This window comes from Onthophagus taurus, chromosome 2, assembly GCF_036711975.1.
Source record: "Onthophagus taurus isolate NC chromosome 2, IU_Otau_3.0, whole genome shotgun sequence".
NCBI lineage: Eukaryota > Metazoa > Arthropoda > Insecta > Coleoptera > Scarabaeidae > Onthophagus > Onthophagus taurus.
In genome coordinates this window covers 12,600,060-12,625,677 of record NC_091967.1, presented here as the reverse complement: position 1 = coordinate 12,625,677, position 25,618 = coordinate 12,600,060, and the positions used below count along the sequence as shown (strand labels likewise).

General features: G+C 32.9%; 2 protein-coding genes and 1 long non-coding RNA gene across 4 annotated transcripts in view; 2 read left to right on the top strand and 1 right to left on the bottom strand.

Moving 5' to 3' along the window:
* Positions 1 to 1,207: 1,207 nt before the first annotated feature.
* On the bottom strand, positions 1,208 to 9,200 carry LOC111425875 (uncharacterized). The gene is made up of 5 exons (XM_023060166.2): positions 8,881 to 9,200; positions 8,540 to 8,751; positions 4,540 to 4,714; positions 4,366 to 4,449; positions 1,208 to 2,808 (listed from the first exon to the last, which is right to left on the bottom strand). The coding sequence occupies exons 1-5, from the start codon at positions 8,899 to 8,901 to the stop codon at positions 1,528 to 1,530; spliced, it is 1,773 nt and encodes a 590-aa protein (XP_022915934.1). The 5' UTR covers positions 8,902 to 9,200; the 3' UTR covers positions 1,208 to 1,527.
* On the top strand, positions 4,709 to 8,534 carry LOC139429000 (uncharacterized). 2 transcript variants are annotated; one of them, XR_011639707.1, is made up of 3 exons: positions 4,709 to 4,790; positions 4,846 to 4,929; positions 5,824 to 8,534. It is a non-coding gene; the product is annotated as an uncharacterized lncRNA (long non-coding RNA). The 2 variants fall into 2 exon arrangements; XR_011639706.1 differs by having other exon boundaries at positions 5,809 to 8,534.
* Positions 9,201 to 11,874: 2,674 nt separating the features above from the next.
* Positions 11,875 to 25,618, top strand: part of LOC111425919 (tyrosine-protein kinase-like otk) — a 77,598-nt gene continuing 63,854 nt past the window's right edge. Inside the window, exons 1-2 of the mRNA XM_023060212.2 lie at positions 11,875 to 12,170; positions 24,801 to 24,947. Of these exons, the coding sequence (XP_022915980.2) occupies positions 12,134 to 12,170; positions 24,801 to 24,947 (184 nt within the window). The 5' untranslated portion in view covers positions 11,875 to 12,133. The remainder of the gene's footprint in view (positions 12,171 to 24,800; positions 24,948 to 25,618) is intronic.

Genomic DNA, 25,618 nt, shown 5'->3' with positions numbered 1-25,618 from the left:
GATCATCGCAATCTGGAAGCGCAAAAGATTGTATTGCAAGCAACGTGGATGTGAACAAGCCATCGAGGTTTAATTTCCTCAAATAACTCGATTTAGCCGACAGTTCTAAAATTTATTGCAAACGTCATGGGTCCCAAGACTAGCACAACCTAGCACTATCTTGAAGTAATGAATTCAACGGCGAAGTAATAAGCAATCGTGAGAGAAGCAAATAACTGCTTAATACGGGTACTATTGAGGCAAGCAGATTCGAATATTCTTAGCCAGATGTGAGAGTATTCAAGATGAACCACTTAAGAAGTAAAGGTACTGACAATTCTATGTCGTTTAGAATAAAGGATGCTCCAGCAACATTTCAAAGACTGCTGCCACCGCCTTCTAAATGTTTTATCTGGATTCTTGTGGACGTTCGTTATCTTGAAGATGTCGTTATCATTAGGGCGAATTGAGAAAATTATCTATTGTGTCTACGACAGTATAAGAAAGATTACAAATGAACAAAATACTCAGTTATAGAAACTAAATCTGGAAAATTATACTGATCGTGTTTTTGCCAAATTCTACTAACATTATTCTACTCCAAGGCGAATTAAGTAATATAGGAAAACAAATTACAAAGTTAGGAGTACTTAAAGCTATTTTGTTTCCCATTCGCCGAATTGTAAACGAACATAAATCAACTCCATAACATCTTTCAAGATATGAATTCCTAGTAATCAAAGCTGAAAAGATTCAGTGTTCTTCAATTTCAAGTCTTGTAATTAAGGCCTATTGTCATTCAGATACAAAAAAAAAGCAACGTGTTGAAACTGTAATAAGAAGTCACCGAACCTACAAACTATGCCAATAAAATCCACATATTTTCGATATATTTATTGATTATTTTTCTGCAACAACGATATATTTATAAATTGTAAGTTAGGCAACACACGTTGCTAAAAAGCGTCTGTCCCGGTGGATTTATAACTTTTGACAGAAAACGGTAATAACTTATCCAATAAAAAATAATGAATTGCTTCATTGAATTTGTATTCACCACTCCTAAAAAATGCAAATCCTTCTTTAGTTTATTTCCTGGGTATGCCACTGGATATAATAATGCAAATAAAAAAAAATTTAATCGTAAAAAATCACAGAATAATTGTAGGGAATTTATGGTAACAACCTTGTTTATACAGAACGATTATAAAAGAGAAAAAAAGAAAAATAATAATATAGCTTGATATATTTACACTTACAAAAAAAGTTTCACAACCTTAACAAAAAGGAATTTAGTTTTAAAAATTTTGTTGAAAGAAAGTTTTTTTGACTTAGAGTAGCACAAAAAATGAAAATATAAAATAAATGACTACTCGCTACATGTTTTCTTAGAAAAATAATATACAACTTTTCTCTTAACTATTTTTTTCTCAGTCGACGGAAATGGAAGATTCTTGAGAAACTACTGCTACGGATCTAAAGATGTAAAACTTAAAGTAATTAAACTAAAAAAAAAATAAATATATCACAAAGCCAAGACTTTACGGTTCAAATATCAGTTTCAGTGTGTGAATTACTACTACTTTTTTCATGGTCTTGATAGCTTAAGTATTTTTGTTTTCCCAATTCTACGGTTTTTAGAAATTCGCTCTCGCCAAATAAAAACCTTTTAACATTATTTTCCATTTCGACATATTTTTCCTTATTGATATCGTTATTATCCGTTGTTTTTAACGAGTCTGACCTAGATATATCAGAATAGTCGGTATTGTTATTTTCAATCCACTCTGCAACCCTGCGATTTTGAAAAGACGTATCGCTGACGGTCGAATTTAAATTCTCACCGCTGGATATAGAGTTTTGTTCAATTTTTTCACTTTTTATTTTCTTCTCATGATGTCTCGTGTATAAAACCGGAGCGATATTATTATGAGTATTATCCAATAAAATATTCTTAGATCCCGTTTGAAGTCTCATCGAGCAATATCTTGGTCCTTTTAAATTTTCTGAATTCGGAAAACTATACTGATCGGAAACGCTCGCTTTATTTGATTCCATTTCGTAAGCTTGAGACGCCATATCACACAATTGGTGATGTATTGTCCTCCTAACGTCTTTTTCTTTACTTCTACTCATTTTATTGGTTTCGTTAAGATTATAATGTACAATAGTTTCATTTTTTGGTGTACTATTAAAATCTATTAAATCATTATCGTTCGTTATTTTATTAAATAAACCGTTATTTACATTAACTACTTCTTCTACATCTTTAGTTATCTTTAATACATCATTTGCACATTTACTATCAGCTAAAAAATTATTCGGTTGTACTTTTGCTATATTTTGGTTCGTATTATCGTGCACGTAAATTGGTACATTTTTATTTTTTATAGATTCAACATTTTTAACCACTTTTAGAGCCGTTTGGTTTGCGTTTAAAGAAACGTTACATTGCAAACACGTCGATTCTTTGTAATCCCCGGTTTGTGTGCTTACCGTGTGATGCGTTACGTGATGCACTATTTTATAACTTTTTGAACAGGTACATGTATCGCAGTGTTTTACATTAGCCCGTTCCCTTTCGCGTTCCTGAAGAACTTTCGCCATTATCGCCGCTGAAACTATATCCACAGGCGGATTTTCTACCTCTTTTTCTAGTAATTTCTTTGAGGGGTTAGGAGACTTTGGAATCGAATAAACCATGGCTGTGGGAGGAAATGTTGGTATTGGGACTTTTATACTCTTTATTTCAGGCGGTGTTTTCTTTTCCTCCGGTTTTCGTTTTCCTTGAAGGTATGATGATACTTTCGCTTGAACTTCATTTGGTAACTGCAAATAAACAATTAATATTTAATGATGATTCATTGTTTATTTCAATAACAACTTATGTACGTATTTTGCAATTTGTTTATTGGACTTTTTTTGTTATAAATAGAATAATCCTAATATTTACCTTCTATATTTTTTATCAAGATAACGTCACATTTACGTATGTCAAAAGTACACGTACAGCAAGCGATATTAAAAATACTCAGTTTTAAACTATATAATAGAATTTTCTACCTATGTACTAATGACAAGTTGTTAGCATTAATCAAAACAGTTGCCATTACATTTCTAAATTTTTTTATTATTACAAAGTTGTATTTAAACCTTAATCTTAATACCATACAATGATAAATACCTGCCAATAAGTTAATGACGATTTTAATCAATTCTTATTGTTAATAATCATAAAGATTGAAATCCAATAAATTTTCATGGTAAAAACTTACAGAACCCACTTTGAGTGTAACAATACCCACTCTAGTTGTTTACTTAATATTAAGCAAGCCTACATAACGAAGTAAGAACAGTTTCGAGCTCTGGAATCATAATCTCTTAAACAGCATGCTCCTAGAGGTTATGATTCCAGAGCTAGGATAATAATAATAACTGAGGCTTTAATAATTTGAGTTTAAAGTCATATTACGAGTTTTTCATATATTCAAGGACTTATTTTATTATTTCGTTATCAAGTAATTATATTGAAGGATAGTTAAATTGTTAAGGAATAAACATTTTGTTGGTTTTGTGTCTCCTAATGGCTTGCAAGATAATAAGATGAAACAAGTTTACAAATAAATAATACTATTTCATTTCAATTTTTCATAATTAATTAATACTGAGGATCTGTTTACATTGACCAATAACTAATACTATTATTCAACATCAGCTATCCATCTGGAATTCGTCACTGATCATACACCTTCAAAATTCCTCGCCACTTACTAAGGGGTCTCGGTATCTCTGTATTAAATTCTATATTGTGACTCATACACGTATTTTTGTAATTCATTTGAAATTATTTAATGAATTAAAAAGAAACAATTTAGATATATAATTTAAAAATCTAGGACACAGCAGATAAGTCTTCTGAGATTAAATAATACGCTATCAAATTGCGACTTTATTTCCTTACACTCCAATTTCACTTATGATTTAAATTTTTTTTTTTCTATTTTATAACAATTATAATTTGACAACACTCAAACCATGATTGATTTGAGACTTTTAAATTTCTCATAACGTTCAAAAATAGTGGAATACCCGCTTTTTCTACAATGTTGTTAATGTTTCATTTAAAACAATTACCAAATAACAATTTATTTAAATAGTTAAAAAGAACACGTTCTTAAATTATTTTTGTTTTTGTTTGGTTTCCTTTTTTTTTAAACAAATAAATATGGTTAAAGAATTCGAGGTTATTTTTCAAATTAAATTCTACTTTATTTATTTAAGGCTAATCCTACTATTGACCTTGTACATTGTATATCAAGATAACACATAAATTACGTCAAAAAGTACGTGAAAGAAAGTGATAACTAAAATAAGGATAAAACTCACCGTATCAACCTTTTGAGATACAAAGTTTCCTGGTTTACATTGTAGGAACTGGATTGCCAAGGCCACGTCATTTTTATACCTTTCCTATAGAGAATTAATGAGAGAAAATGTACATAAATTAAAAAATAAAAATCTATGCATTATTCTAATTTAATTAAAATGTTTTCAACGTACGTTATCTTCCGTTAGTTTTTTTATTGTATAATTAGCTTCGGCTAATTTATGCGACAACGTCGCCACGTCTTTTGTTAAGGTGCTTTTGTCCGTTTCTGATGTATCAACTAATTTTAGAAGTTTATCTTCTAGTCCTTGGTTTACTCTTTGAACTCTCCGATGCGCCTCGTATAATCTACAAAAAAAAACAGTTTTAATACCCATTTTTTTTCAGTTGTTCGTCAGAATTTTAAATTTTTACAAAAAGCAAGGTTATTGAATGAAATCATCTTAAAAAAACTTTTAAATTATGTAGGAATGTTTTAGAATGTTATCAATGGGACGTACTTTATAATGTTGCACTATCTCAATGACCTACTTTAAAAAAATGGGATTTATCAACATCAACAAGTAAGTAGTTCTCTAAAATCATTATTACTAACGGGGGATTAACTGTAATAATTTTTTTAAATTGAAAGTTATCGTTTTTGTTATAATTTCCTCAATAAATTCAACACAATTTATTTTTATAGTCTCAACATTTTTGAAGAAGTAAATTTGCTTGTAGCCCTAAATTTAATGTAAATGAAATTGTTTAAAATCTAAAAAGCTTTTTAAAAAATTATTTTCTAGTTAACGATGCAAAAAATATGTACTAACGCATTGTATTTTCAAACGATAAGAATTTATTACCATATATTAAGACACCTGACATTTTTATTTTACAATTATCATAAGATTTTTTTACTTGGTGATATAAGCATTCCTCTTTGCATACCAACCTCAATACATACACACAAAATTATTCTGCAATTATTTCTCCTTTTATTTCCTACAAAAAAATAGAAAATATTTACTTTCACTTCATTCACATCAACTTATAAACACAATGAACAATCGCTGTGTACAGAAACTAACAATACAGAAAAAAGAAAGTAAATTTGGCGAAAGGAAAATTTCGTGTTCTAGATTTTAATAAATTTTTATAGACACGAGGTGAAGGTTTAAATGCGCAAGTAATGATTTAATTTGTTGGTTACAAATTATTACACCCCTTCTAGAAAATCAGGTATTTTGCCGATTCAAAATAATAACTTTTGTTATTCAAAATATCTTCGTATACAAGCAGTTTTAGGCCGCGAAAACGCTATTTTCAAGTTAATCAATTTATCAAAGAAGAAGAAACTGCAGAATATTCTGCAAGTGCAAAACTATCCATAAAAAATAGTGACCATATTGTATGCAATAACGAGGATGCATATCGTTTGATAGAATTTTTACCGTGTTCAGTTTTTACCTCTACAGACCAACATCCAAATCATCATTTCTGTCCGCTAGAAGCTGAGGGTTGGTAGGACTGGAAAAAAGCTAAATCAACTGGATCAGATTATTTAGTGAAACATCCTATACCACTTCCAGATGTATTGGATACCAGATGTACAAAAACATGTATTGGAAATTTATCAAGATAACTTGCTTGTCAGATGTTTGAGTCACACTCAGAATTGGGCGATTAACCCCAAAGCAACTACATTCTGGCTTCTAAATAGTCGAAATTTCTGCTTTTGTTGCGGCTAGCTTGTTTAATGAAGGTCACAGTGCCATTTGATTTCATTAGTAAAGAACAGCTGGCAATGGAAAGTTCATTTTATGCAGAAACAAAAGGTTTATTGTATGGCCAATAAGTCATTAGAAAATTAAAAAAATCAGTTTTTACTATTCTAAACTTACTAAACGAATCATAGACTGTTCAAAGCGAAGCAGCTCGCGCCGTAACCTTCCCTAAGACGATTGCTATTTGCCGTCAATTTTAAAAAGTTTTGGAAATTGTCAATATATAGGTCTATTTTGGTTCAAGACTTCTGTAGTTCCGAACAGTTCTGAACCTCTCCGCGCATACGTCTAATATGCAATATGTATGTTCAGAAAGTTTCAGAACTGTTCGGAACTACAGAACTCTTGAACAAAATGTTTGAAATTAATTGCATCCTGATGAAAAAAATTAGAAAAAGATGTATCTCCCTTCTTAAAGTATAGTTGCCCAAAACAAGTTGAATCCATAGTATATATTAAGAACATTGAACTCAATTAAGAACATTTAATATTACATTTTTCAGTTTATAGCTAAAAATAGCTAAATCGATTAAAAATTAGATACTTTCGGAAAAATACTGGAAATAAACATACATATAGCAATCATATTGGGACATATTTGAACCATAACGTCTAAGTATCCAAAGAAATTAGATACACTATACATAGTGTTCATAGAATTTAATATCTGAGCCAAAAGTCAAGGCCCCTCACTTTAGAGATCTGGTTCTGGTGATAAAAGATGGTTCTGGTGTGTGTTCCAGAGACAGGACGTCGCGCCTTCATTTCTTTATGTAGGTAAGATAAAGGCGCGACGCACTGTCTGGAACGCACCATCTTTTCCGATTGTACAGAGCTTATTTCTATTTAATATATAATTAGCTTAAATCGCTCTAAAAAATTAGAGAGACGTAACTTTGAAAAACTGATAACGATATCCGATAAACGCAATTATTTGACATATTTCGGCCAAATCGGCGATGCAATTTACCCAGCCGTTTTCGACATAATGGCGTCTTACTAAACCGCGATTTTCCACGAAACTATATGGAATATCGAAAAAATAAAATATGCTCCTCATTAAGAACACATCAGGCTACCACCTGTTCAAAATGAAAATTTTTCATCACAATTTTTGAAAAAAAAAAAAAAAAAAAAAAACGCAAAGAGGACAAAGTTTCCGGTGCCGTAAAAAATGGAGTATTTTTCATTTAACTCGCGATAAAAGAAAACCGCGGGTCCGAAAATTTTCAAATTAACACATGTTATGTAAAAATGTTCAGTGATTACAACAAACTTTGCCGCAATTTTTTTTAACGAGCTGTTGCGAAGATATCCATCTCTAAAGTGAGGGGCCTTGACTTTTGGCACGGATTGTAGTAAATTTTGATGTTTTTCAAATGGCTTTTAGATAAGTTTTTTTTTAATGAAACATCCTGTATATTATGTGCTAGTTGAATTGCCCATCAAGGTCCTTTTAATTTATATTAAGTGTGCCACATGTCCAATTTTAGTAGTTTTCGTGATATTTACAATTTAAAGAAAAATGTGTAATAAACTATTGTATAAAACATTCTTTTCTTTCTCAAATGATTTAGTAACTATCGACCACCAGGACACTAATAACTCACCGTGTATATTATTATAGTATAAAACATGAGCAAACAGTAGTAAATGAACAAAATGTATGAAATTAATTTCATGTTAATGAAAAAAAATCTTGAGAACGCACTTATTTTTGTGCTTCTAAACGTATCTCCGCTTTAATCATGACTTTTTAAGAACGAATTAAATGAAAAAGTTGCGATATGCGTTGAAAGTGGGTAAATTGCCACTTCTAGTTGACGGATTTAGCGCAAAAGTTGATAGCGATCTACAATTTTAGTGTAATAGCCAATTTCGGTATCCTGGCTAATTGCGTTTTTGAGTTATCGTATTTACATACACACACACATACATTACATATTGTTACAAAAAGTTATAATGGATTCAAAATTATAGATCTTGATGTCCAATTTTTGCACAGAATGCAACAAAGGTTTTCAGACTAAAATATAATCTAACTTATTTCATAACACAGAACATGAAACTCAGGGTTTAATTCTCTTGGGCTATTAAATAATACAATTAGACATTACTACAATACAATACCCAATTATTTAGAGACATAAATCAATCAATCGTAATCATAACCAGTAAAAATTATAAAATTGTTTAATATTACATGAAATTGCTTAATACATTACAAAGGTTCTATGCTGAAATTGATAATTTTGTTAATATTGATGTGTCATTATATTTAACATTATGAAAAGCTATCCAATAAAAATGTTTCAAAAGATTGTAATTCATCAAATAACTTAGTTAATCGAAATTACTTTTGTTATGTCAATAAAAATATACAATAAATACAAAAAAGTATTCATACCGTTTATATTTATCCTGCCATGTTAATAATTCTTCTCTCATCGCAACCATTTCCCCATTAGGAAACTTATTGGCTTCATTCAAAAAATTTGTTTCCATGCTCAAAATATGATTATCCCTCTCAAGTAGTCTTTGCTTGAGATTTTCAATTTCAACGTGTAAATGAACATCATGATCATTCGATACGCATCTTGAACATTGACACCCGCACTCCTATAAACAATTAACAACAAAGTATTAAAAAAACCATCAACACAAAACCTTTTTAATTGTTTCGTTCTCTTTCGCTACATCGATACAATTATTTGTAATTTAATACGACGGAATCGCGTTACATCTTACCTGGCATTTACTGTTTGCCATTTCTTCACTTAAATAAAATAAAAACTAGATGACTGAGAACGCGATTAAAAATAATCATAAAATAAGAATGTTAAAAAAAAATTTTTTTTTTCGATGAACGATCACTTTGGAAGCACTTTATTTAACGATTGGATCGAAACGAATGTAAATTAAAAGCGAAAAAAATTAATAACGTCACTATCCAGGAAATTAAGCACGTTAGAGAACGCGGATTTTCCCACACTGATACGAACACGTAAGTGTATCTCAGTGTTTTTTAGGAATGGTAATAATGACAGCTGCTGTCAAATGTCAAATACACGCTTAAAAGTTTTCCTTTTTTGCTACTAGGTGGCGCTTGAAATAAAAGTACCTATAGTTAATTTTTAAAGATGTTGATTTCACAAATTTAATTTAAAAGACAATTAATGTTGAATTGTGTATAATACATATTAGAAATATGGATATGTAAATAGATTAATTAGATATAATATTAATAAGTAGTGTTATTTAGTATAGATACACTGTATGCTTGGTTGCCTAAAACACATATATTTAACTGAAATGAATAAAAATTATATCTTACAAATAATTTTAATTAACTATTATTTATTTATTTATTATTAATTTATATTTCAATTATTTAACTACATTACATTATATATCATAAATTATATATCGGGTAGGCGGACCAACCAACCTTGCACCGCGACCTCAAAGATCTGTTGTATACCGATAGATAACATTATCAAATTGCATAGTACAGACCAATGCTTTTAACGAACATTAATACCTTGCTCGGTAAAAAGTTATTCAGATCCTTCCTCCCAACAAGTTGAGGTGTGTCTTTAATCGGCAGTGCCCAGTAAAGACACCCATTAGAACTTCAATGCTGCTACGAACTTAAGTTGTCTCACGTTTGGCCATCGCAAATGATATACCAATTGCTGGGTCTGGCCCCACAAACGCTTTAGCGCTGCACTCTCGTGCTAGCTTATTTGCCGGTTAATTGCCAGCAAACCCAGAGTGATCTGGGACCCAGATCAAAGAAACTCTGTTATCACAACTCAGTGTGTCTAAAGTTCTTTTACAGATATTAACCAGAGCAGACACCGTTTTCACGGCCTGCAGCACCTGGTGAGCGGCTTGACTGAGAAAAATCGTGCTGTCATGTTCTTCACCCCTCTCTCAAGAAGGATTCCAGCACCCATTTCAATAGCAAATACTTCCGCCTGGAATACAGTACAGTATGTACCCAGGCTGTAAGCTTACTTAATAAGAAGTGTTTTTAATTCATCTGTAAACATGCAAATATCTGCCTGATCCAGAGAATTTTCGTTTTCGATCCAGGACTGCCGTTGAGGTAGTACCATAGGTCTAAACACAGCCACATAGAGCCAGTGCAGTCTTTCGGAGGTAAGACCCCAATTTTTACCACAAAGACTACGACAAATCTACAAGGATAGTCTAGCTTTGTGTAAAATACCCTGCAAATATCCATTCCATGAGAGGGTTTTGTCTAGGATTACTCCTAGATATTTGACTTCCTTTGAGAAAGGTATTTCTTCACCTTGGATAGTCCAAACAGGTTCCTTTGACTATAACGTCAATGTCATCAGCGTACATTTCATCAATCAGAAGGGACCAAAGCCCCTCCCTGCGGAATGCCAACCCCAGGCATGAAGCGTATCGTGTCACCGTGGAGTGAACTAGAAACTATTCTGCTATCAAGCATATTGCCGATATAACCCGCTATAGTTAATTCCACTCCCCTGTCAAGAGGAGCTCTTTCAAGAGATTGTGGTATTGCGTTGTTGAACGCACCTTCTATATCCAGAAACACAAAAACCAAGATGTCATTATCCTGGAGCGTCCTGGATACTCTACCAATCAAGTTGTGTAGAGCCAGTTCTGCTGACTTTCCCGCTTGATAAGCGTATTGGTGACGACTAAGTGGACCAGATACCAGTGGCACCCTACAGATATACCGTTCCAGAACTTTTTCGAGGGTTTTTAACAGAAATGTTGAAACATATTTCCAGGTGACATCCGCTCTGAAAATTGTTACCAAAATAGGCAATAATAGCAACCTTCCTTGCTGTAACAAAGCAGGAAAGATATTGTCTTCTCCAGACGATTTGAACTGTTTAAACGACTTTTCTAGCCACACACCAATCCGTATTTAAGGGGCGCTTTGCTATGCAAGAATTGCTCTAACATTATTAGTCCCCATCATCAGGCCTCCTGGGAAGTGGGTCTGCATGAGAAGCCGTAACGAGGCTCTGCTAGAAACTGTCAGACGGCATTAGGGACATTATTTAACAATGTTGAACATTACAAATCATTTAATTAAATAATTAAGTATTAATGTTAAAAATAATAATTAAGCTTGAAGTGCAGAGTATGTTGGGTTGCCTAAAAATATTAACATTAATTTTGAAATTAAAATGTACAAAAATTAAAAAATCATTTTAAAAATGGTGTTAAAATTAATAAATACAACCTGTAATAAATGAGGAATAGATTAATTATGTTTAATCTTAATAAACGTCAAGACTCAATCAAAATATAATTTCCCACAAAACCTATACATTAACACCTTTACTTTGACTAATAAACATTAATAGTTTTTCTAAATGATTTCTTATAAACTAGTTTTATTTTATTTAATAATAAAATATAATAACAAATATAGTTCATAAGTATGAAAAATTAAAGTATGGTGTATTGGGTTGCATATACACCACATAATACAATTTTTTTATACTTTGAGAACAACAAATAATCTAATAATAAATTAGTTTATTATAATTAATATAATTAGTTATATTTAAATAGATTAAATGGTGATTTTATTTATGATATTATATCATTTTCTTTAGTAAAGTATAATTGGTTGTCTATATTCTCGTCAAACCTGTTTTAAAAGAATTGTGTCGGTAAAGTTCGTAAATGCTCGTAATGTTACCGAAGTGAAAATTTAAAATACCGGCTGTAAGCAGCAACCAGCAGCCGGCTTCTAAAGCTCTCTTCAGTTTACCGCGTGTGTCCGTGTAGGGTTGTAGTAGTTAATGCCCAAGAGGGACGCTGACGAGTTTGAATGGATATTTACAAAATGCGTGTAAAGCGTGTGTGGGTTTAATATAAAACTATTCCCCTCCCATACAAGTGAACCGTAATTAACTCAATAAACATTTTTAATTTTTCTTTTAAAGTGTTTAAAGTGTTAATCTCGCAAAATAAACTTTCCAGTATGTGCGCGTTTTGGGAATTAGCGTTTGGATTGATAGGTAGGTACTTTATTTGTGTATTTGGATGAAGAAAAAACGTAGTATAAAAAGTTGTGTTTCCGGGGGGCAATTTACTGCAGTTCATCGAACGCGGTTTCGCACTCGGAAATAACATTCGCGCAAGCTTTTGTTGTATTCAATTTGGCCGGGAACGCGTGAACGAGTATCCAAAACGTTATTGATTCGATTGGTTTTCGACGGTGCATTTCCGCTTATTAAATTGGGTACACGTTTTGTATATCCGGAAGAATCTGGTTTAGTTATTGGCCATAATATGAAGATAATTTGGTTAAATTATCCAACTTCCAACAAAAAGTTTGATTCAACACAATTTTCGCAGTTTTGATGAATAAAATTTTGCATGTATATTATAAATTTAATGGAGTAATATTTATGAGAATGTAAAATAGGTGTATAATTATGTTCCTTTAGGAACACCTTTTGTAAAATAGCGGCGGATGTCCTGTAGATCGTAAAGATGTTGAACAGATCTATTAAAATTCAGAACTAGTCTTTATATACATGGCTTAATAATAAGTCGTGTTCCGCTTAAGAAAAGAGATTCAATCCTTTGATGTGGATTGGTACATGCTGTATACGAAATGAACTCATTATCATAAACCATGTCAACTTTTTGAGTAATGGTCATACGTTTTCTTCACGGTGTACACATAAATGCTTCTGGTTTGACATAAAAAAATCGATTTATACTTGTACTATCGAAGTTTATAAGTCTATTAAATCCGTTCTGTATTAGCTTAACATTTTCCTGCGACTCTTACTGGTTACTATTTGCTGAATATTATGCCACACCTAAATTTGAATCTAAACTAACACTTTCTCATCGATTCCTAGAAGACTTTGAATTTCAAAATGAAACGGTACTTATTAGATGATTGTATTTTGGAGACAATTAATTTTTAACGAGATTGAGAGAACAATGTTTATTCAGGTCAACAATACAAATTAAAATAGTTACAACAAAACAAGAAATAGAAAAACGCTGTACGTTGGTCTAAAAGGGCTATCGACCATAGTCTTTCTGCCCAGTTTTCACAATTTTAATAATAAAAAGTAATAATATACAATTACATTATGTACACAAGTCCAAATGAAGTTATTGCTTTCCTTCAATCTGTAGTACTCCTTGGTTCTCAATGCATGAATGAAGTACTATCATCATAGCTGACAACCATTGTTATGTATTGTTTTAAGTCATTAATGTCAGTAAGTCTTGTAGTATACAGCATTTTTTGGCATTCCCAAACCGAATGTTTCATCCAAGTAATGCCGTATCTTTAATGAATAACACGGTGATTTTGTATAGAACAAAATTATGCACCGTAACTAAGTAAGACTTCTCTGTTGTAGACTGATCAGCACAGCATACATTTACTTTCGGAGAAGATCGAGTGTCCATTCTTAGTTAAACGGGATTTTCTGTATTCCACAGGACGAAATTTTGTTGACGTGAAATGTGTGTTCATTCGTGTGTTTATGGTTGTCTTTTCGAATATCTCTCTCGTACTTGACTTTCCTGTTGAGTTGGGTTAGATTAGGTTGGGTTTTGTTTTCGAATACTTCTGGACTACTGGATACTTATAGATTCTCAGTTGATAGTTGCACCTAAAAGTATCTAGAAAGCTTGTTTTCGGGCAAATGCTGATGAGAAAAAAAAATAGACAAGCTAATCGCAAAAGCTATATTTGCAACTTTAGAGCTTTAGGTATCTAGACACTTTTCAAGTGCAGAAAACAATTCCTCTTCACAGAGAATAATTTCCACGAGACTTTTGGAAGAAATTTATGAGGAAGAAAGAATGAAGTGTTTTGGCATCTCGCTTTTGTAATTCATACTATATACTAACCCATAGGTCTTGTGGACCTATATCTTAAACGTGATTTTCTGTATTCCAAATGACGAAATTTTGCTCATTCATACTGCTGATGACGTGAAATGTGGATCCATTCATATGTTTATCATTTTGAATAACACTCTCGTACTTGTCTTTTGTGGACTCGTAATCATTGTGCTTTGAACATTTAAGATACTATCTTGGGTTTCAATACTTCTGGAACGTCCACGTACAAATTTCTCATGCACTCATCCATGAAGTGTCTGAAGACGCACGACTAAACCTGAAACTTTCTAGTTCTAGGTCTAGTGTTGTACAGTCTTACAGAACTAAAACTAGAACTAACTTTCCTCGTATTAGAACGTTATATCGAGGTTTTACTGTATTAAAAACAATGGTAAGTGCTAATACATTTTGGAATTATAATAATGATATACATTAAACTTGATGATATACATTAAAGCGTGTTGTCTACTTATAACTGTTTTAATTTCCAAATAAACTTTGTTATTTTTAAATGATATCAAAACTTTTTACTTTAAGTTCTTAACTTTAAAAATTTTAACAATTTTATTGCAGTAAATATGACAGGCATAACTACATCATCTATCCTATAGATGGTTTACTTTATTACAGTTACAAGATAAATCTGGACAGATGTTTCTGTTCTTTTAAGGAACCTACAAGTTACAAATACGAACAGATTTAATCGATCATCTGGAAGAGATACCAAATCTAGTTTAGACAAAACAACTGTAACGGTTATTTAAACTTTTTAAACAACGATTAATCCGAGTATACTAACGGTTTGTGTTAGTCCGAACATTCCGTGGTTGAAGTAAAATGTACTACACGGGATGCGTCGTAAACGTTTTAGAATTGAAATCAAGACCGAAACGGTACTTGACTGTATCTCTAGGTGAAGTTACTTTTGTGGACATCTAGCGTTAAGGTATTTTACCTTTCCTTTCGCAGATTTAATATTAAAAATTGAGTTGAAAATGTTATTGTATGTAACGCATTTGAGTGAGATTTTTTTTAAAGTTGGTGCCGACGACAAATAATTCAATTCAATGTTAATAAGGGCCATTGTTAAATGTACCCCTAGTGATGTACTTGTCTGAACAAGATCGGAATGAGAATACTTGTCTGCTGGCGCAGGTTTATTGTAAGGGCACGAATACATTGGGGGACAGATGAAATCTTTCAACAACTTTACTTATAAACTCAAACAAACTTGATTCTTTATTGAAATTTAACAGTTAACATTTTTTGTATTTAATGTTCATAGTGTTATTTAAAATATTTTGATAAAATATAAGAACAAAACACCATGCTTTGTGAACTATTGATCCGAACATGTATATTGCCCTTTTCGTCAGTAAACCCTCGGGAACCCCCACGGAATGCAGTTCCACCATTTTCCGTCAAGTTATAAGTACTTTTGACGATAAAACAGGGGGAACCAACAGCATCGAAGTCGGTGTTGATGTTGATTCATTCAATTTAGTTCCAGCGGAAGCGGATTTTATATCCCGTAGCCAAAACTCCATTTACACCAAATCAATACGTTCCCCAAATGCGTGTGGTTGAGTTTATGTTTTCACCTTCCCACTAAACGTAATACAGTTTGCTTTAAACGGTTTCGCGATTTCTATATTACGAAGTGTTTGAAGGATAAGACATTTTTTTTAGTGTAATAGATAACGCCGCTTTGTGATCTTGTTGTAGTCGTCAGTTGAGAAGAATGCGTAAAGAGGTGCTTAACATTGTATCTTGGGTGAATAGAGTGCGGAGAGGTCCCTTTTCTCCGGGTTAATTATTACCTATTGAGGAGTTTTTCTACCTGTCTTTGAAAAGAATTTAAAGCTTGGCCATTGTTGTGTGGTATTCGTTCACTAAATGCTGGCTTCCAAACCGTTGCGTACAAATTTCTGTTAAGTATGCCTCAACATTTTTTATTAAAAAAATTATTCTCCTAGTGGATTCATCTTATAGTTTGGTGAAATGTTTAATTGCTTTTATGATGTTGTATTCTTGGGATTTCTTAGATGATTCTAAACCGGTTTAAAACTACAAGATCATCTCTTTTGACGCAATGTCGTTTTCCCGGGTTGATAATTCCATTTAAATTGCCCCCCGACTGGCAGCTGTGAGCTAACAAAGACTCGTCTCTTGGTGTGTTTCACGCGATGCAGGTGCTCATGAGGTTTAAATTAAACTTCGATTGCTTCTTAACCTTGCTAGAGGTTCATACATCTTTATTCATATTTACAGGTTATTGAAATCAAGATACAATTTCAAAGAAAAAAAAGTATTTAGCATTTTAAATAAATAAGTTACAATAACATTGACTCTTGAACCTAATTCTTTAACTCTTTGTGTTCTGAACTTAGGTATACATTAATGCCTTTTTTTAACATCATCTTATGATTTCAATACTTTAGTACAAAGATTCTTCTTGAAGTTTATCTCGAAATTAAACAGGCCATTACATCTTGTAGAAAAATCAAATAAAAAAGTCATCTCCGTATTAGTGAATTATCACGCACATTGGACTTATGAAATATTTACCAGAGGACCGTTTTCATTGTTCTCCAAACTCCGGTGTGGCACGGATCCGTCCTCTTTTCCTCTCCTTTTCTATATAGACTCTTTCAACCTTTCCTTTCGCACGACGCGACGGAACGGAACCAGTCCCATCGTAATTTGGTTTTATCGCACCGAGGCGGCATGAATTATAGATCAATTATATTGCGGGAAAACCGATTCAACCGCGCCGTGAGAATGAGCTAACCCTATACTCTACTCTTAAGTCTTGGATCATTCCTCCACCGCACAACCGAGTATGCAAAGTGGATTTCGAAGGATTATGAATGGATGTGTCGCGCCGATTCTCCGGCTAAGAACTATTATAGGCACTCGGAAGTTGTAAAGTACTCTCCCAACTCTGGGGGTCTAAGTAGAATACGCCCACTTCCTTTACAAGTGAAAGGAGTTTTTAAAGTTCCAACAATGCAAAATTTGTTTCAAAACATAAAATTGATCAATACTTTATTTTTGACAAAAAAATATTGTTTTAAGTAAATTTTGCACGCTATGTCGGCATGGTTGACTAATTATTAATTAGTAATTAAGCGCTATTGGGTAAAAATGATTTTTTTTCATTTTTAGAATTTCTTCGTCGTTTCGAACCATTAAGACGCCAATTTGTGTGTGGCGCACCGTGTAATTGTACTGAATTGGCTTCAGAGGCGATGAGTTGAATCGTTTTTTCTTCTTTTACGTACACGACGAGTCTCTCTGTTTTTCTTTTTCTCTTCGCGTTTTGTACACGGGCAATCATGATGGATGGATTTATTGAAAAGACTCGCTTCCGCAAAGTCATTTCAATTTGCCACAGTGTGAACGTTGGTGCACACTGCCTTCACGAGTGCCCGGCATTTCACTTTTTTTGTCGGGTTATTAACAGCCGAGAAACGAACGTCCTAACGATGTATCGAGAAAGCGTCAGCATTAACTGTTAATGATATCGCCATCATTATTGTTATAAATGGTACGTATAATGTTAACTAGTTGGTACGTATAATGAAAAGAAAACTAAAAAATCCGCATTAAAATTGTACATCTATGCATAATATGGTTGTTTTTCAAATAGAAATTCTCGTTTAATACGTTATTTTTTGTATGCGTAATTAAAGACAGCGTAATTACGTGTAATTTAAAAGCAAACTGTCATCTGAGGATGTTAACTGTAAAAGTTAGGTATTGAAATTTAAGCGCTGGAGAAATTTAAAAGCCGCGCCATGTTTAGAGAATGGATACTACTCGTTAAATGATGTAATTTCAACAGGCATAATTTTATCTTGCATATACAAGTATTTTCCTGGGTTAGAGATACAAGGTAACTCGTAAACTGGTTAATTTTGTGAAATATAATTTGTACATTGTTTAATTAATAGATTGTATACATCAACATAAACAAGGAATTGAATTAATACGATACTTTAGAACAATTATGGATCGTTATATAACAGTTATCAATAAGTAGATAAGTTCTTGATGATTATGGATTGTTATCTGGTGATACTGGTTTCTCGTCAATATGTTCAGGTGGTTGTTAGTTTATTAGGTATTATTCCTCGGCGGCAAGTTTCCCAAAAGATTTTGACGGCCATGTCATTACATTACTGCCAAACGCAGATAACTCCCGAAATAAAACAAGTTGGTTCAGATAAAGCGATTAGATTATGTATACTGTGTACTTCCATGAAACCAGTGTTTAGGTACTTATTCTCTGTAATTAAAATGTTGAGATAGTAGAAAAAGAAATGTTAGGTATGGTTTCGTGTGAAATGGCTAGAATTGATATATCATCACAAAATTATCTCGGCGGTTTGAGGATAAATGTTTTCTTGTAACGCTGGATATAATTTATATAATATATACAGGTGTTCCGCGTAACTAGTTCGTTAGAACTTTTTTAGGTTCAACTATTTGTACAGCTTTGAAATTTTCATTCGAAACTTTCGATCTAAAGTATACTAATACTTTCAAGATGGCCGTCGGAAGTAGACCGCAACAGTAGTAAATTAGCGAAGCTGCTACACTGAGATTTCTATACTGACTCCTGAAAGTATCAGAAAAACAAATGGTTTTCCATGTAAAGATTTTTTCAGTACTTTTCTGGTTTATAGAAAAAAAACTTTCTATACTCTCTGATTTTGATTTTGATTCGCAACCTTTGTCTTCCGTACATTCTGTTTTAGTCATCATATCAGTCATGAAAATGCGTCGAAAATACTTGAATGAAGTCGTCAGCCTCTCATCAATATTTAGACGAGTGCGATTATTAATGAAACAAGTTTGCAAATGTTATAATACACTACTTTGTGGTCTCTTTTATGCAGCTTTGCAGATGTAGTGGCCGACTACGTCTACTATATCTGTTAAATTGTTAAGCATAAAATGTCATTGAGACTCTAAGAGGTAAATGGTTGCTCACACCAAAGGATCGATACTATTAGTAAACATTGGGAGATGTTCTATGAATTATGGTTACCTATCGCCGATTTCCTAATGTTCCAAGAACCGCCTGGTCTTTTAATACTGCGTTGCACACAAGTTCTTCTACTTCCTATAATCGTAATTGGCTTTACTTTGCAAGAGAAACCCCTCAAAATTGTTGGCAGAAATTGATGTCACAAATTGGCATATTTCTGGACTATTAATGTATCTCCCATAATTGATACTGATAAAGATACTGATAAAGGATTTGCGTCCTATTAGTATTTTACCTGTGTTGTCGAAGGTCATGGAGAAGATAATGAAAGTGCAAATGATGAATTATGTTGAATCAAATAGTTTATTGCCACAAGAACAATCGGGATTCCGTCCTGGGTATAGTTGTACAACAGCGATGTTGAACTTAACTGATGACATATTGTGCGCTTCAGATAATGAACAGTATACTGCAGTTGTTTTTTTGGACTTTTCTAAGGCCTTCGACACTATAAATCACGTGAAATTATGTAATACTTTAAAATGCTTGGGTTTTACTGAAGGTGCGATTTCTCTATTAAATAATTATCTTACTGATAGGACGCAGATGTGTAGGATAGGAGACGATGTGTCCAGCGTGGTGAGGATTACCACAGGTGTCCCGCAAGGGTCAGTTCTGGGGCCGTTGTTGTTTACGCTTTACACGTCACAATTTGCAAAACAATTGGAGTATTGTAAAATTAATATGTATGCTGATGATTTACAGTTATATTTTTCGTTCCCAGGTATTGATTATCATGTTGCTGAAGCTAAAATAAATAACGACTTAAATAGAATGTATCGTGTGGCAGCTAACTATCAATTGAAAGTCAGCCCAACTAAATCCATGTATATGTGTCTCGGTAATGCCAGGGCTAGTAGCAGACCTGTGTTAAATATACAAATGAATGGTGAAATAATCAGTTTAGTTCAGGAATCCAAATGCTTAGGGTTAAGAATAGATAATACGTTTAGATACAGATCGCAGATTGGCTATTACATCAAAAATGCTTATTCTTATTTGCGTGGACTTTATCCTCATCGAGCCTATCTTACGGCAACCAACCCATATGTTACGAGATTAAGCAATCCTATATATCCACCAAAACATCGAACGTCTCTATTTGAAAGAAGCTTCAGCTATCACATTTACAAATCTTATAGTAAATTGCCAAGTGATATGCGAACTCTGAGCTTATGCACAATCAAAAAGTGTTTGATGCGACTGTGGTTTCAGCAGCAAGGGGGAGAATAATATCTGATGCTGGGATATTTACCGTTGGCAGGTTGGAGTTTGTGAAGGCAGTATAAATTTGTGTTTTTTTTTTTTTGCTTTAATTGTTGAAGTATCTTATAATTCATATCATATGTTCTTTTTTCTTTTATTTTCTTTCTCATGTTTTTTTTTTTCGGTTAATTTTTATTTTTTTCTTTGCAACCAACTGGGTTGGTATGAGCAGACTTTGTCTGGAACCCGCCCATTGTGTTCCTTCTTTAATTTATATTATGAAACAGAATGTTATTTGTATTCCGTGGAAGGCACAATAAAGATATATTATTATTATTATTATTATTGTTCCATTTCGGTCTCAGACATGTTGAAAAGCTGCATAAGTGTATTAGTAGTATATTACGATATTGAGACTCTTTTGCTTCACTCATAATTTTGAAAACTGCTACGAGTTCTGAAATATTGAAATTTTCAAACAGAAATAAATTTGGTGCTTTTTGGATTGCACAAGTAATGTTAAATATTTCTATACACTTTTATGAAATAGACCAAAGAACACCCGTCTAATCCTACCTTCATTTATCTCTAATGACAAATCTTTTAAAACTTTACTTAAGACGTATTTCGCTTCCCAAGAAGAGTTTCATTATAGTTCATCAATCTTTCTTCTATTGTGCAATATTACACAACACAATTCAATTTCTAATAAGTTTGTGGGTTGGGTTTTTATTTGCTCAGAGTTGTAAAGAACATTTCTCCACTGCGGTAGTATCAACACGAGTTCTTTTTTATTCACTACCAGCAAATGCAGACATAACCTTTTATGAGATTGGTTTTAGAAGTATGAATCATCCTGCTCAAACATTAAATTCGTATTAATAGTAACTTACGAGAAAAGCAACCCTCTAAAACTTTAAGACATCTGTATTTAGGCCGTTTTAGAAATTTATATTTAGATTTAAGGCGTATTGTATTGTCCATTTTTATTTCCATTCATACTTTTAGAACTTTACAGAAAATGATTGAAATTGATTTTTGTTACTAAACCCTTTACGCTTTATTACTATTTATTCAGCACTTCAACCTAACAGTTTGAATTAACGTAGTAATTGAAAAATCTGATAACCCGAACTATTATCATTTTTTTAGCTAATACCTCATAAGTACTTGATATTTTCGATGGTTCATCTCACTTATTCAATTGAAAATGTTTGCAGATCACCTTATCGTGCTGAAGTATACGGTCGGCAATGTTCAAAAAAACTTATCGTGGATTAGCAAACAAGTCAATATTTGCTATAAACATTATGATGGGATCGATGATCGTTTTATTCTCGTCGCCGAGGCTTGTTCGTTCGCGTTTTATACCAAGTGCCAGTCCGTATAAGGTATTTACCCGACGGGTAAACAGGTATCCGCCGGTGGTGGCGAATGGAGCGTACATCAAAAAAGAATCTCGTACCTAGAGAGAGAAAGAGACCTGAATGGGTAAACACGCTAATGCGTTCGCAAATATTTACGGTCGCGCGCGTTTGATGGGGTTTTCCGGTCTTGCTTTTCTTTAATCAAGAACAAGAATGACCGTTTATTCAAGTCCCTTTACTTTTATTTCAACGGATTATTTGTATTAGTATTGTCGTAAATGCGGGGGAAGTTAAAGAAAGGAAATAAAAAAACGAGTATAACTTTCATAATATGTGATTAAGATTATTTTCTTAATGTAATAAATAAATTACCGTTAAAAACACAGTTATAATTGATTTTTAATACGCACATCAGTAATCAAAAACATTTAATTAACTTGTGTACACTGTAATATTGAACCTCTATAAAAACTAATTCCACAATTATCTTTTTATTTAATGTTAGTTAAGAAACACAAATAAAATAATTAATTAAGGAGCATCTTTAGTAATTCAAGATATAAATCTGTTTATAAAGTCCGATATAATAACAAAATATTAATTATATTACGAAAGATGGACTTAAACGCAATTTTCTCTCGAAAACTTTAATTAGTAGTACATGCAAAACCCCGATTCTATTAGATTGCAAGTAGCTTGCTTTGTAAGGAAGCTCGGGTCAGGTAACGACTAATGAGGTTTAAGGTATACCATTTACCTCAACTGTCTAAACTTTCCGGTAACAGTTAAGATAGTTTAATGGAATTTAATTTCCGTCAGTTTCTGCCGTCTTTAATTCGGGAATAAACGTGGAATAATATAACGACGACTACAAAGAGTCGCTTAGACTTGAAAATAAGAGCAGCACAACGTCCCTTAGAACACTTTGGGTGCTTTCGTATGCTTCAGGAAAAAGCCAACCACTACGACGACGGATCCCCATTCATTCATTCCTTTTGCAATTCCCTAGAAGTTCTACGAAACGATTTTTCTTGGTCCCTCCCCTATTTGAATGCGTTCGCAGGCCATTTAGCATTTCTCGGTACTTCTCAGAGTTTATTTACATCTGGCCGCACTGGTTTACGGCTAGTCTACGGACTTTAGAGACAAAATAGACGCGCCGCGGAGGACTCCGTAACTCAAAGCAAACCAATTTCGCGATCTTCCTGGCATTCTGCCGGCTGAAAAATTAACAGAACGCGAAACGTCCTTTTACAGGACGGAAGCCTTTATCTCTCTTTCCACTTCATACCAAATAAGGAATACCGGCTAAGTACTATCCGATAAATAATGCCATCGTAAAGGCGGTTAAGTGCTGGAAAATAAATGTGGATACCGCAGCTGGATACTGAGGAAATTAGATTCTCATACGTGTACTGTCCTTCTTTCAAGATATTTTCTGGTAAATGTTATATTTGACAAAAAACTAATGTAATTGAAATCTAAATGATTACGACAATTTCTTCTGTCATACTTTGCAATCTACAATTTTACTTTATTTCTCGCGATTGTCTATAATTTCAATTTATTAGATCTTTTTCAGCAATTTCTAACTTAAATTACATTATTATGTTTTCCCTTTTTAACCGCAATTTATGATAAAGCAATTTCATCTTCTGATTGCAATAGCTTTTACTTACTTTTACTTTGTGGGAAGCGTTATGAAATTTAATTCTTCTCATCTTGTTTAACAAAACTTGTTTTGTACAAAAAGGAATGAAAGTGGGAGATTGGATCAGTTTTCAAATTTATAGCAATATACAAATAATGATCTCTTGTAAATTATCGTAGCATTTTAATGTTATCATTTTACTATTCATAATACCATCTTTTACAGTTTATAGGGTAAAATAAACACAAATCCATTAACATTAACCTAATGGTATAAACGAACTTTCTTTCATTTGTTCGATAATCAGTAGACATAGGACGAATGTACATGTCATCACTTCAACATGACTTCAATGAACATCTTTATTGGATTCCAAATCAATTTCTGATTAACATTAATTTCACACGCTAAATGATGTTAAACATGGCGTTAGCTTGCTTGATACACTTGATTTGGTGTAATTTTAAATTAAAAATGTGATTTATAAATCTCTTATAGTATTGTTAACTATTATTTGAATATAAGCTCACTGATAGCTAAGAAATGACCTTAAAAACAAGCTGTTCCGTCTGATTATGTCAAATATGTGTTTATTGATTCACATCGAGTTAATTTTTCAAAATGATACCAATTTCACCAAGATATCTGTTACTTTTCGGAATGATATACAGACAAAAGCAGAAATGTTGCAGATGAACTGTTTATTGTACTATACCAAAGTTCTCTTTAAAAATTAATATTTTTAAGATAAACATACGAAATTGACGCTGATTGATGGATACTAATATAACTACATACATATATTTGAAAGCTATGATTGTTTTCTATTTTGAATTCTATTTCTACTCGATTTAAATTTTTATATTTTTTTTATGAACGCATAACATTTTTATGTGACATTGTATAAATTTAAATAACCATCCCACGAATTTGTAATTGTAGCAATAAAATAGTAATAAAATCGTTTTTGGCTTCAACTGCAAGAATGAATATTCAAAATAATATTGTTCTATATTTTTAGTTTGACATGACATACGCTCGAGCATAAATGTTTAGAATACACCAATAAAATCGTCGGTTTAGTATATACTGCGATTTAAAATGTTATTTTTTAGTTAACAATAAAATGATAAAAATACCTACTATAAATTTTCCTAAAATAATTACTTAAAAAATAATCTACAAAAAGAATTATAAAGAACATTACAACTTTGTTTTTGTAATTTAAACTTAGGGAAGATTTGGCGTTTGATCGCTGCAAACCCTTGTGTACTTAGTACTGACAAGATCCCGATTCTCCCCAATTTAACTAATGGATCTTAAGCGAAACCGTCTCCACCTTACTCCACCGTCGGCGTCGTAGCGCCTTTGACATTATTTATGCTCCCTTACGTTGGGCTGACTGTCACCTCTGCCACCTCTTAGCAATATTTTTCACCCGAATTTAGAAAACACCCTCTAATACCTCCGTCTTCTTGTCGTTTTACAGTGTCAGCCGTCGTCGTCGCCGCCTCTGAGGACGAATTATATTTCTCCAAGCATCCCGAGGACCACGAAGTTGTCTCAGGAAGATCTGTCACCTTATTTTGTGAGACAAAACCTACTGAAGGCATTTCGTACTATTGGGAATTGAATGGTAAGATTTTATTTTACTTTATCTTTTTTTTTTAGGCATTCGTTTTCTTTTATTAGTAAACGAAAAGGTGATAAAAGTAACCTGATGGTGGACGTAAGTGTAATTTGAGTCGTTTTGAGTACTTTATTTTTTGCAGTTATGCGAGAATGATTTAAACCGTCTCGTCTAGCCCGTAATCAAGATATCACACAGTAAATCCCCACTTCAGTGATTAAAAAGGGAAGATTCGTCGTGTGCTAGTAGGCAATTTATTATCCCTATGTCCAATTAATTTGGAAAGCGAGCGTAGAGTATTGATTCTTGCCGCTATACCCTTCCTCAACACGGCAAACGAACGTTTCTATTTAACTGTACGAATACGATTTGTGATTTTCCTAAACGCGTAAATATTCTTTACCCTCATTAAACTTTCTGCAAATATACTTGTTACGATATACATTGCAACGTCGGCAAGCCGTGGAACTTACGCATTACGTCGACGTATCCCCAAATTAATGGTTTGTCTCGCTTTGCGAAAGGCCCACCACTACGGTCGGAAGCCAAACACCACCAACATTGAAGGAGAAATTGAATACACGGACTTTCGTGCATAACGATCGTCGACGTGCAGCCTTTTTGAATATATTACCCTGCCCCACTAGGGGGTAACAAACCCATAAACTACCAGTTCC